This window comes from Hyaena hyaena, unplaced genomic scaffold, assembly GCF_003009895.1.
Source record: "Hyaena hyaena isolate Hyena2069 unplaced genomic scaffold, ASM300989v1 scaffold_24, whole genome shotgun sequence".
In the NCBI taxonomy this organism is placed as follows: domain Eukaryota; kingdom Metazoa; phylum Chordata; class Mammalia; order Carnivora; family Hyaenidae; genus Hyaena; species Hyaena hyaena.
The window spans coordinates 3,098,225-3,112,386 of NW_024080656.1; the positions used below are offsets into that span (position 1 = coordinate 3,098,225).

General features: G+C 36.1%; 1 protein-coding gene across 2 annotated transcripts in view; it reads left to right on the forward strand.

The window, feature by feature from the left end:
• The window catches only part of UBE2K (ubiquitin conjugating enzyme E2 K), a 77,661-nt gene extending 63,894 nt beyond the window's left edge, over nucleotides 1-13,767 (forward strand). For both annotated transcript variants that reach the window (XM_039226963.1, XM_039226965.1), the window contains exons 5-7: nucleotides 4,781-4,880; nucleotides 9,320-9,448; nucleotides 9,802-13,767. In XM_039226963.1, the coding sequence (XP_039082894.1) occupies nucleotides 4,781-4,880; nucleotides 9,320-9,448; nucleotides 9,802-9,876 (304 nt within the window). In that variant the 3' untranslated portion in view covers nucleotides 9,877-13,767. The remainder of the gene's footprint in view (nucleotides 1-4,780; nucleotides 4,881-9,319; nucleotides 9,449-9,801) is intronic.
• The last annotated feature ends 395 nt before the right edge of the window (nucleotides 13,768-14,162 follow it).

Here is a 14,162-nt window from a genome sequence, read left to right on the forward strand (position 1 = left end):
TCATGAATCATAGTATTTGTCTTTTTATTCCTGGCTTCACTTACTAACATAATGTTATTAGGATTCAACATGTTGTAGCATGTGTCTGATTTGTCTTTTTAAGGCTAATATTCCATGGATAGGTATAGATATAGATAGATAGATAGATAGATAGATAGATAGATAGATAGATAGATACCACATTTTGTTCATTCATAAGTTGATGGAAATGAGTTACTTCCACCTGGCTATTATGAGTAATACTTGTTACGAACATGGGCGTACAAATATCTAAGTCCCTGCTTTCGGTTATTTTGGGTCTGTATCTACAAGTGGAATTGTTAGATCATATGGTAATTCTATGTTTAATTTTTTTTTAAGAACTGCTATAGTGTGTTTTGTATTGGTTATTCCATTTTGCATTCCTACCAACTGTGCCCAAGGATTCCATTGACACTACATCTTCACCAGTAATTTTTATTTTTCTGTTTTGTTTGATAGTAGCCATTGTTAGGGATGTGAAGGTAGTATCTCATTGTTTGGTTTCCTTAAAAATTAGTGATGTTAAGTATCTTTTCTTGCACTTAAAAGCTATTTTTATATCTTCTGTGGAGAAACGTTTGTTGAGGTCCTTATTTCTTTTTTAATTGTTTTTGTTGTTAATAGAAGTTCCTTACATATTCCAGACATTAACCCTTTATCAGATATATGATTTGCAAATATTTTCTCTCATCCTGTGGGTTGCCTTCCACTCTACTGATTTTATCCTTTGCACAGGTTTTTCTCTATATACAGTTAACTTTGATATAATTAGACCAATTTATTTTTTTCTATTGTTGCCTGTGGTTTTGATACCCTATCCAAGAAATCCATCAACTCCAATCATGAAGCTTTCCCCCTGTGTTTTCTTCTAAGAGTTGTATAGTTTTAGCTCTTATACTTAGGTCTTTGATCCATTTTGAATTAATGTTTATATATGGTGTAAAGCAAGAGCCCAAATTCATGCTTTTGAAGGTTCATCAAGTTTGTTTTTTTTAATGTTTATTTTTGAGACAGGGAGAGGGAGAAAGCAGGCAAGAGTGGGGGAAGGGCAGAGAGCAAGGGAGACAGAGGATCTGAAGCAGGAAGCTCTGTGCTGACAGCAGAGAGCCCAACACGGGGCTCGAACTCAAGAACCATGAGATCAGACCTGAGTCGAAGTCTGATGCTTAACCAACCAAGCCACCCAGGCGCCCCAGAGCTCATCAAGTTTTAAACAAAAATGTTTATTACCTTGTTGAGATAAGAATGCAAAACTACCTATGTAATGTAATGACATTTGCTAAGATTTGTGAGATTTATTTTTTAAGATTATTTATTTTGAGAGAGAGAGAGTGAGCGTGAGCAAGAGAGGGGCAGAGAGAGAGAATACCAGGTGGGCTCTACCTCGTGAACTGTGAGATCATAACCTGAACTGAGATCAAGAGTTGGAAGCTTAGCTGACTTAGCCACCCAGGGGCCCTATGATTTGTGAGATTTAGATGGCTTTTATTTTACATGTTTTCATGTTTTTATTATAAGTTAAAATTATTGTGAGTTTAATCATTGTTTTAGTGTGAAATATTCCTTTAAAGATTTCTGTTTAATATTCAGATAAAATTTTCTTGAAAGAAATAACTATATTAATTAAAAATTATGTAACTTAAGATTTTGTTTAATGTCACAGATTTTTTTGATTAGTGTGCTTAAATAAGTTCAGTGGGATATTAGAGTAGCCAGCTTAACTTTATATCCTGTTTCTGTGGTAGTTTGTATTTTTGTCTCTCTTTTTTGGGTGATGAAGGTGAGCTTTATGCTGATACATCTAGGCAGCTTTTGATGTTTATGTGCCTTTAAACATTCTCTTCAAAATTACCCAAATAGAGGGGCACGTGAGTGGCTCAGTCAGTTAGGTGTCCGATTTTGGCTCAGGTCATGATCTCACAGGGTCGTGAGTTAGAGCCCCACGAGTTGGCCTTTCTGCTGTCAGTGTGGAGCCCACCTCAGACCCTCTGTCTCCCTCTCTCTGCCTTTCCCCCGCTTGCACGCTCGCACACACTCAAAAGTAAACATTAATAAATTGAATTACCCAAATAGAAAATGAAAGCTGTGTATATTTTTATTTTTATTTTTATTTATTTATTTATTTATTTTAAATGTTTTATTTATTTCTAGGAGAGAGAGAGAGAGACAGCATGAGCAGGGGAGGGTCAGAGAGAGGGAGTCATAGACTCTGAAACAGGCTCCAGGCTCTGAGCTGGCAGTCAGCACAGAGCCCGACGCGGGGCTTGAACCCACGAACCGTGAGATCATGACCTAAGCGAAAGTCGGACGCTTAACCGACTAAGCCACCCAGGCGCCCCGAAAGCTGTGTATATTTTTAAATGTTTGTTTGAGAGTGTGTGTGAGCAGGAGAGGAGAGAGAGAATCCCAAGATGTCAGCACAGAACCTGACATGGGGCTTGATCTCTCACCATCTGTGAGATGATGACCTGAGCTGAACTCAAGAATTGGACACTTAACTGACTGAACCACAGAAATCCCTGAAAGTAGCATACTTCTAATTAAGAAAGATTTCGCCTTGTTACAGTGATAACGGCAGGACAGGAATGAACATTGAAGCACTGAATTTGTATTTTTATGCTTTGATTCCTATCTTAAAGAATATTATCCATTCTAAAAATGGTATACCTGTTGAAAGTAAATTGTGTAAACTCTTGGGAAATATAGGATCTTTTTTTTTTTTTTTAATTTAATTTTTATATATTTTTGAGAGAGAGCACGTGTGAGAGAGGGAGACAGGATCTGAAGCAGGCTCTGCACTCAGCACAGAGCCCAATGCGGGGCTCAAACACAAAAACCATGAGATCCTGACCTGGGCCAAAGTCAGATGCTTAACAAACGAGCCATCCATGTCCCCCAGAAATTTAGAATGTTAGTTTAGAAAAACAATCTCCGGGGCGCCTGGGTGGCTTAGTCGGTTAAGCGTCCGACTTTCACTTAGGTCATGATCTCGCGGTTCGTGGGTTCGAGCCCCGCGTCGGGCTCTGTGCTGACTGCCAGCTCAGAGCCTGGAGCCTGTTTCAGTCTGTGACTCCCTCTCTCTCTGACCCTCCCCTGCTCACGCTCTCTCTCTCTCTCTCTCCTAGAAATAAATAAAACATTAAAAAAAAAAAAATAGAAAAACAATCTCCATTTTTCCAGCCCTGTTTCAGAATTAGAAATTTCTATTACATAACCCCATATAGTGGTTTAAAAATTTTTTAAACCCTAATCTCTTTAATGCTAGTTTAGCATTTCAGCGAATTTTTGTGTCATAACTAATCTCTTATTCCAGTAAGCTTTTCAAAAAGGTAAATTGAGCAATAAAAATTTTTATTCTGGTAGCATTTTAGATATTCATTTGTGATGCAGTTTTTGTCTAATATATAAAATACAGTCTACAGTTTTGATATTTTATTATATTGGTTTAGAGCAGCCCTTCTTAATTAGCTGAAGCTAGAATCCCCTAAAGCAGTTTTTCTCAAACATTAGGTTGCATCTGAATCACTTGGAGTGGGAGAAGGGTGCCTGAGTGGCTCAGTTAGGTGAGCAACTGCCTCTTGATTTTAGCTCAAATCATAATCTCAGGGTTGTGAGACTGAGCCCTACGTCAAGCTCCACACTGAGCATGGAGCCTGCTTGGGATTGTCTCTCTCCCTCTCTCTGCTCCTCTTCCCTGCTTGTGTACTTGCTCTCTCTATAAAATAAAAAATAAAACTTTATAAATTAAAGACATTTTTTTAAAGATAATTAATTTTTAAAAAAATCACTTGGAGTACTTGTTAATCCATCCTGGTGTTTCTAATTGAGTAAGTCTGGGATGAGGCTGAGAATTTTCATTTCTTACAAGTTCCCCAGATGATGTTGACACTACGGGTTGGTGAACCTACACTTCATGGGATACAGTGCCTAAGGCATCCATTGTTGGTTAAGGCCTCCATTATTAGTAATAAATTAACTTTTATTGTAATAGTCAAAGATGGTACCATCCTTGGGAAAATAGAGAAAATAGTCACTCAGTAATTTTCCCTGTTCCTTGGTTAAAATGAGGAACCCAGTTGAAAAAGATTGGTTTAGAATGATGTAATTTGTGTGGTTAAAATAAGATTATTGTTTAATACTCCTTCAACATTTTAAATATTTCACTGTTGTGTTTATTATATTTATGAATATTTCTGTTGATCAGACAGCTTTTTAACAGAAACACTAAGAATCCTTGTTGGTTAAGTAGATACCATTGTTTAGATAAATATTTGCTCTATAAATACATTTAAAGGATGAATTAAAGGTGATATAGTTTAGTAAACTTGCTCTATTTTAGAATGTTATGGAGTGCTTTTAGGCTTTCTTGAAAATAAGGGATATTTGCTTGATGGTATCTTACATGTTTTTGGAGTGACATTGCAAGAAAGTTACACATACTATAAGTTTATGCATAGAGAAGTGGATAGAAAATTGTCAGTAGGTAAAGCTGACCAGAAGGATATTGCCAACAATAAGAAAAGCAAGGCTAGTTCAGGATGCTTTGAATTGTCTTAAGAAATAGAAAGATTCATTCATTTATTGTAAAGAAGAAAAAAAAAGTAGGCAGATCTATAAATTTCTACAATTTAGTTACATGATTAAGATAAAACTCTAGATTATTTTTATCTTCAGTTTTTGTATTTTATTCAGGAAACATCCACTTTGCATTTGTCATGCAGTGTGTTCTTAACTGGGATATTTCCTGTTTGAATTTTAGGGCAGCAGCAATGACTCTCCGCACGGTATTATTGTCATTGCAAGCCCTTTTGGCAGCTGCAGAACCAGATGATCCACAAGATGCAGTAGTAGCAAATCAGGTAAGGTGGCTGCTTTTGTAAGACCTTTTATACTTACCTATAATTTTCTACTACCATAGTGGTTTGCAGTGTAAACACATGAGCATAGTTCCATTGGAACTAAACTTGGAAATGGTTTTCTTTCTTGTGATGAGATTATTTTTTCAGACATAATAGTGAAAACTTAATTTACTAATGTTTAACATATTAATTTAATTGGGTATGTGATAGATGCTTTTTTAAAAAACACATTAATGGAAATTTTCAAACACATAATGTCAAAAGAATTACACAGTGAACACCCATAGTCCTACCTACATCTGGATTTTGTGATTATTTACTGTACGTGCTTTATCATGTGTGTATCCAGCACTCTGTCCTTCCATTTAGTGGTGATCTCTCTCCTGATGATCTTTACAACTAGCTCTTGCTATTAGCTGAAGTGGCATGGTAAATGTTACCAAGGATCTTAGGAAAGGACAGCAAATTACAAGTAAATAATGTTTATTGGAATACAGCCACATCCATTTGTTTACTTTCCAGCCACAAGTGAGAGAGTTGAATAGTTGCAACAAAGACAGACAGTATGGTCTAAAAATTGAAATAATTATCTGATCCTTAGAGAAAGTTTGCCAGCCTCTACACTAAGCCTTTAGGATTTACTGAACTCCCCCCCACCACCCCCCCGGCCCCCATCTAGAAATTTTTTTCTTCTCTTGACTTGAGATATTACTGTCTTTTCACCTTGGTAGTTGTAGTTGTTTATTGTTAGTTCCTACAGTTATTTCTCTTTTTCCTCCCTCTTAAATATAGTTCCTTGGCTTTGACAGTGTTCTTTTACTTTCCATTATATACGGTCACTTTGATGATCATACCCATACTGATATGATTACCTGTAAGTTGAAAAAATGTTTAGGCCTCTCTGAGCCCACAAGCCTATTCAGAACTGGATAGCTCTATCCAGTTTCACTGGTTTCACTGATACTTCAGAACATTATTTCCAAAACTGAACCTAGAATCTTAAATCCTGTGAACTTCTCATCCTTTTATTGGTACTATCATCAATTTAAATGTCCACATCACAGACTTGGGATTCTTCTCTCGGCCTCCTTTTCTTTTGTTGATTCCATTCCCAGTATCTCTTTCATCCATACTTCGCTTGATTTGCCTTAGTTCGCATTTTTAAAATTTCTTTTCTTTCTTTTTTTAGAATTTATCATTTTTGAGAGACAGGGACAGAGCATAAGTGGGGGAGGGGCAGACAAGGGCTGGGGGGACATAGAATCCGAAGCAGGCTCCAGGCTCTGAGCTGTCAGCACAAAGCCCGATGTGGGGCTAAAACTCACAAACCATGAGATCCTGACCTGAAGTCATATGTTTAATGAGCTGAACCGCCCAGACACCCCTTTAAAATTTCTTGATTCTGGGGCTCCTGGGTGGCTCAGTCGGTTAGGACTCCGACTTTGGCTCAGATCATGATCTCACATTCGTGGGTTTGGGACCCGCATCGGGCTCTTTGCTGACAGCTTGGAGCCTGGAGCCTGCTTTGGATTCTGTGTTTCCCTGTCTCTCTGCCCCTCCCCCTCTCATGCTCTGTCTCTCTCTGTCTCAAAAATAAATCAAACATTTAAAAATTTTTAAAAATAAATAAAATAAAATTTCTTGATTCTCTTGCTCTTATACTTGCCCCTTCCTCAGCCTCTTCCTTCCCCCATCTTCTACATTGATACCAGTTAGCTTTATAAAGTACAAATCTTACTTTACTTTACTACTAAAAACCATTGAAAGCTCTGCTGTTACCTACTTGGTAAATCCATATTATTTAGTTTGCAGAGCTTTTCTATGATTTTAACTGTCTACAAACCCAGCTTTATCTCATCTAAATTCTTACTTTTCCTTGGATTCCTGCTTTTTCAAGATGACATTTATTTGTACTGGTGATTTCCCCCAATTTGTAATGTTTCTTCTGCCTGAGGACTCTTTCCCCTTAGTAAAACCTGTTCCTTTCTCTTGAAAAGCTGTTCACTCCTTGTTTTTGTTAATATGTCTTGTTGTTTGTCTCAGAGTGCTTCGAATTAGGGTTTTATGTGCTACATATATATTACTCATTTACTCTGGGTAGTCAGAACCATAGCTTGAGTCTCAGCTTTGTTTTCCTATTGGAGCTCTGAGCCTCAAACACTGTTGGACTTAGCGCTTTCTTCTTGTTCCTAAAACAGTTCAATAAATTGACTTATTTTCTTACTAAGAATTAACAAGGTAGAAATTAGATTTGTCATTTTAATATACAGTAGAAGCTCATCAGTCTTAAAATATTCAATACGTGTAAAATATTTTTAAAAGAAATTATTAAAGTGAACTGAATAGTTATTTTAATTTAGGGGCACCTGGGATGCTCAGTCGGTTAGCGTCCGACTTCGGCTCAGGTCATGATCTCGCGGTTTGTGGGTTCGAGGCCCACATCGGGCTCTGTGCTAACAGCCAGCTCAGAGCCTGGAGACTGTTTCAGATTCTGTGTCTCCCTCTCTCTTTCTGACCCTCCCCTGCTCATGCTGTCTCTGTCTCTCAGAAATAAATAAAACATTAAAAAAAACTTTTTTTAAATAAATCTGTACTTTGCTTGTTAAGCAGTGTTGGTCTCAGTATTTGAGAATAAATCTCTCTCTTTCCAATGAGAATAGGAAGTATTACGTTTTTAAAACAAAGTACTGTATGGTACTTTTAAAAGATAAGTTGATAAACCTCTCAAAACATGCATATCAGGGTCCCTGGCTGGCTTGTTCAGTGGAACATGTGACTCTTAATCTCAGGGTTGTAAATTTGAGCCCCAGGGTGGGTGTAGAGATTACTGAAAAATACAGTTTTTCCCCCATTAGGTAGTTTCCATGCCCAACATGGGGCTTGAATTCATGACTCCATGATAAGAGTTGCATGCTCTCCAGCTGACCCAGCCAGGTGCACCCAAAATAAAATCTTTAAAGAAACAACACAGGTTTTGCACATGGCATTTCCTTAAATCACTGTATGCTATTACAGTTCTAGCAAAACAGCAAAGTCTAATTGTATTCTGTCCTGAGCTGTGGTTAGTACAAAGGTCAGTCACATTTATTAGTGAATATCCACCCAGTTTTAGAAGCAAATAATTCTGTTTAGTTTTATGTTTGACACTTTGCAGTGTTTAGAAACATCTCTCTGTACCTCACTTAGTATTATTTTTCTGTTACATTTATTGAAATTGAAGATTAAAATTGATAAATATAATTGGTCTTTTTCCTTTTTTTTTTTTAATGTTTTTTTTATTTCTGAGAGAGAGAGATAGCGTGAGCAGGGGAGGGTCAGAGAGAGAGGGAAATACAGAACCTGAAGCAGGCTCCAGGCTCTGAGCTGTCAGCACAGAGCCCGACGTGGGCCTCAAACCCATGAACCATGAGATCATGACCTGAACCAAAGTCAGACACCTAAGTGACGGAGCCACCCAGGCGCCCTATAATTGGTCTATTTCTTTTTTTTTTTTTTTTAATGTTTTATTTATTTCTAGGAGAGAAAGAGAGAGAGAGAGACAGCGTGAGCAAGGGAGGGTCAGAGAGAGAGGGAGTCACAGACCGAAACAGGCTCCAGGCTCTGAGCTGGCAGTCAGCACAGAGCCCGACGCAGGACCCGAACCCACGAACCGCGAGATCATGACCTAAGCGAAAGTCGGACGCTTAACCGACTAAGCCACCCAGGCGCCCCATAATTGGTCTATTTCTTTGTCGACACTTATGAATCCCAGCTTCGGTTCAAACTTTTTTTTCTTGAGTGACCTAGTTTGCAACAAAAAATTGAATCAGTCACATTTTATCTTTCTTTTATTTTTAAGTTTATTTATAGTGAAAGAGAGAAAGCACGGGCGCATGAGTAGGGGAGGGGCAGAAAGAGAATCCCAAGTAGGCTCTGCACTATCAGCACAGAGCCCAGTGCCAGGCTCAAACTCAACAACAGATCTTGACAAGAGTATGATGCTTAACTCACTGAGCCACCTAGGCACCCCTGAGTTAATCACATTTTAAATGTAAATTACTTTTATTTAGAAAACGCAAGTTTTTAGGGCACCTCTCTCTCTGCCCCTCCTCTACTCATGCATGCACTTCCTTTCTCTCTCAAAATAAGTAAGTAAATATTTAAAAAGAAAAATAAGACGGGCACCTGGGTGGCTCAGTTGGTTAAGCGTCTGACTTCAGCTTCGGTCATAATCTAGAGGTTCATGGATTCAAGCTCCACATTGAGCTCACACTGGCAGTGCAGAGCTTGTTTGAGATTCTCTCTTTGCTTTTCCTCTGTTTGCGCATGTGCACTCTCTCTCCCTCTATCTCTCACAGTAAATAAATTTAAAAAATGAAAAAGCAAGTTCTTAGGCAATTAAGCATTGAATACGACTACTGAATTGTCATGTCATTAGATTTTTTTTTTCCTCCATATAGTACAAACAAAATCCTGAAATGTTCAAACAGACAGCTCGACTTTGGGCACATGTGTATGCTGGAGCACCAGTTTCTAGTCCAGAATACACCAAAAAAATAGAAAACCTATGTGCTATGGGCTTTGATAGGGTAAGTATATAAAATCATACTTATTTTGATATATTTATTGATTGACTTAAAATTATTGCTACAAATCCTTGACTGACAAATGTGTTTCAAAGATACTGTAAATCTAGTTTTGATAAACTTTCTTCTGTTATTACAATCAGTGATTTTTCTTTTCCTTTTGCTAATTCCAGTCATTGGTTTAGGAGCTTTTTATGCACTACAAATGCCAGGAAACTTAAAAAAAAAAAAAAAAAAAAGAAAGAAAAAAAAAAGCAAGGTGTGATTTCTCAATATAAAGATAATACATGATTCAGTATTTTAAAAATATTTTCTTGAGATTTGATTTTTTTTCTGTCCCCTTTTCTTCTCTACAGAATGCAGTAATAGTGGCCTTGTCTTCAAAATCATGGGATGTAGAGACTGCAACAGAATTGCTTCTGAGTAACTGAGGCATAGAGAAAGAGCTGCTGATATAGTCAAGCTTGCCCTTTCTTGAGGAGCATCGACATCTGTTATTTTTAGGATTCTGCATAGATTTCTTTTAAACTGGCATTCTTGCCTAATGATGTTATCTAGGCACCATTGGAGACTGAAAAAAAAAAATCCCTGCTCTGTAAATAAAGCTAATTAAACGTCTGTGTAAATTTAAAAAGGGGAAATACTTTAATTTTTTTTCTTAATAGTGTAAAAATTCTTTGAGCTAAGCTGAAACCATGGAAAAAACATGCTACTTTAGTGTTTAGCAGTGTACCAAGACTAGCAAGAGTTTGCTTCAGGATTTCGTTGAATAATTAAGATAATATTTTGAGTGTGTCAGGGCCATTCAAATTGTTGGTGTTGCATCACAGCTACCTTAACTGTTTTTAACATGGATCCTCTGTGCCTGTGAATTTACTTGCATGCTTGTACTTGACTTCTTAGGATGGGTAGCTGAAAAGACCACCATTTTAAGCATTTGAGAATTCTTAAATACGAGATTTATCCAGAATTGAAGATGGTGACCTATTCAGAGCCTTTGTCCACAGACTGGACACCATATCTATTTTCCCCCCTCATACCACACACAGCTAGTATTCTGATGGTAAATTTCTCTATATTTGTTGGGGAAATATGCTGAGGGGCATTACCCCTTGCTCCATTTTTAGGTCGTCCATTTGGAATGTTTTGTTAGAATTCTCCACTCTTAAAACTTCCCTATATGAGTAATAATGTAAAAATGGAGCTACCAATTTTGTTCTTCTTGCAGAAACAGCAAATATTTGATGTTGCAGTATTCCCAAGATTTATTGAAAGAACCTAACTTAGTTTTTCAGTGAATTTGACATCTATTTTTAAACTGATGAAAGTTTCTTTGAGATCTTCCAAGGATGCTATCAACTGTTGCAGTTTTTTAGCCTAATTTTGGCTTTATAGAGATTGCTTTATCAGGTACTTTAAAAGTCACTCTTGCTTGCATTTGCCCCTATTAACACATGAAAGCTGTGTGGTGTTTTACTGTACATACTTCAGATACACATAGGAATAGAAGTGTGTTATAAATCTAGCTTTCTTTATGATGTTTCTGATAATATGACAATTGAAAACTTTACCTTTTCTTGTACATAGTCAGACTTTCTATTCGTATTAAAGTTACATTTCATTCTAAGTTCAAAAGTTTGAAAATTATTAGTTTTGCAAGCTCAAACACTAATGTGACCATTTTATGAAGGCTGAAATGGACTAATGCAGTCAGTTCTATACATAGAAACACAGTTCTTATTAAATTTTCAGGACCAATGCAAAATAACAAAAATGTAATGGAATGAGAATGAATTAAAGTAAGGCTGTATATTGAAAGTCATATTATAAAAGGTTTGCTTTCTTCAAGTGTTATTTATCCTAAATTATAATCGTTAAGTGTTTGCAAAATAATTTTGAACCATAAATTCAGCATAATTTCATTTGACTTCTCAATAATCTTAGAAGCAATAAAAGAACCATTATTAAATATATTGTAATGTTAAAGATGTGAAGGTTCTTCCAAAAACTTGTAAGGTTTTTCTAATTAATAGTAAGCTCTTGTAGTTGATATTATTGCATACTAAACACAAGTTGGTATGTTTTTTTTCCCCTATGTGTTTGCTAAGTATAAATTTCTTTATACAATCACCTCCTCTGATTGTTATAGTTTAATTACTTTCTAAAGATGCCAAAGGAGATAAGATTTTTCTTTATTTATTTTAAATAGCGAAAACCTTGTACTCTATATTTTGAAGTAAGGTTGGGATCGTGTGAAAATGTGAACAGTTCTACTGTTGGTTAGAATTTTTTTTTTTTTTTTAATTTTGTGGAGGGTGGCTTGGTAATACTTGGATTATTTTAAATACCAAACACATCTACCCAATTTACTATTTTCCTGTATTATCAGGGTATATTTAATTCTCCTGTGGTTAGACAGAGAACAAACTCAGAGGTTATTAAGGTCAAGCATTACATACTTAGCTCTTGGAGGCAGCTATACCTTTATACCATGCCTTTGATTTTTATGCACATTAACCCCATAGGTAATCTACTCCTCTAACTACTCAGTGCCCAGGAAATTGAAAAGTACAATATTTGGTATAAGAGGTTCTCCATAATGCATTTTTCATTTCAAAAATTTATTTACCTCATTTACATTAAATGTGATAATCCCTCTTTCAGATGCATTTCTCACTGCCTTCCCCCCCCCCCCCCCATAGATAGAGGTATTTCCCCAAACGTAGAGATTAAGACAGTTGCTTCTTTTCCTTTGGTCTTAAATGTTTGGGAAAAGGACACTAAATGTGCAGGTCGAGGGAAAAGGTACCCGGTAGGAATTATTTTTATAATTCTCAGTTTTTTGTGATTTGTTGATTGTAAAGGCCTCAAAAATTATGGTTATATATATATTCTTGGTTATATATATATGGCTATATATATATATATATATTCTTGTACATAGTCAAGAATATTTATATATATAATAATATCTCATTTAGGGCAGGCAGGTTTGCTAGAGGTCACTGATACTCCATTAAGCTTTTATTATAATTGGGACTATATCCTGGGTATGTGCCCGACTTTTAAAAGGACAAATAGTTACTTGTATAGTATTTCACTACAGATTACTGAATGAATGAATAGCAGTTTGTCACCCAAATAAGTATACAGTAGATCGTTTATAAATATTTGAGGAACTTTGTACTAAATTAGAATCTATTTGAAATTGACTGTGGTTTACTCAAACACATAACACATTCAAGTACATATATGTTTGGACTCTGAGTAACTTGATTTTGAGGAGAGTAATCTATGAAATGAAAAGTAAGACTGACTTTTTTCTTTTGGGAAGTATTTCACATTTGTAATTGTTGGTGGCGTTTAAAACTATGCAAAAATAATTTTTTTAAAGTATCTCTAAGAAGGAATTGGCATTTAAAGTGGATATTGCTTATTTTATGCATTACAGAATGCAGCATATTGTGTTACTATTTAGGCTACTTTTTAGTAAGTTTATCGATGTGAAAAAGCAGATCTTGGCTGTAAGTGTACGCCTGATTTGAGCTTTTAAAACTCTACAGTAGGGGTATGATTATGTTTCCACAATACAGGAAATTAATAGGAATACAATAAAGCATTTTTGTTTTAAAGATTTAAAATGAATTCGGGCAGGGAAGGGTTGGAACCAGGTATACTTTCTTGTACATAGATGGAATCAATGTTTGGATATGAAAAAGGAAGCTGTCTGTTTACAGTTAATTTTATTTCATGGACTTTTACAAAACGATGTATTAATTACTTTTTCTAGTTCAAGAGATTTCAATTCCAGGGTACAAACCATTGATTTAAAAAATTTGCATTTCCATTCCTTTTAGTACCAGTTTAAAATAAATGCTTAACATCACCTGTTTGCTATCACTGGGGAAGAAGGCAACTTGAAGTATTTACTGATAAATGGCCTTTTTCTCAGATGTTACTTTTCTGCAGTGTCTAACATAATGTCACCTGTTCTATTTGCACTGTTGCAATATGGATCAAAAATCTTGTGGCATAGGGATAGGGGAATGTTAGTATCTCCCTTGTCCTGTTTGTTCTGTTACTGCTTTATTGGACTGATCTACCCTCATAAACCTGTGATCACCTAAATGTAAGTTGTGAATGTGTCACCTTTTGCTTGGTTATTTCAACCATGCTGCTATATATAATCAGGTGTGGCACAGTTTATCAGTTGGTTCTAGGGGGTGAGTGAATACAAATCATTGCACTGTGCTGTTAAACGATCCTTGTGTGCTTGCTGTTACCTACTTTTTACAGGCATCATAATAAAAGCTAGACTATTTCTTTGGGGGGAAAGAGACTTATTTAATGTAATTTAAAGACTTTTCCAATAGAAAATGAAATACTATTGAAAATAATATCTATTTTTTAGCTTTCAGCAATTGATGGTGCTTTGTTGTGGTGTCTGCTGGAAGTCTACTGCCATTATAGGGATTCTCATTAACCTCACTGAGAAAGAACCTTGCTTGTTAGCTTCTCTAGATCTCTATTCTAAACAATCTGTTAGTGATTATAAATTCTGTAGGAGGGTCTATTCTGAGCCATTAACTTCCTGTAAGGGGAAAATGGGTGGGTTAACCAGAAAGACCATTGAAACAGGGTGGGCTATGGGTGGAGGGTTGGGTATTTGTCTTGAGAATTAAAAGCTACAAAACACTTTTGTACACAACTGGTTTTT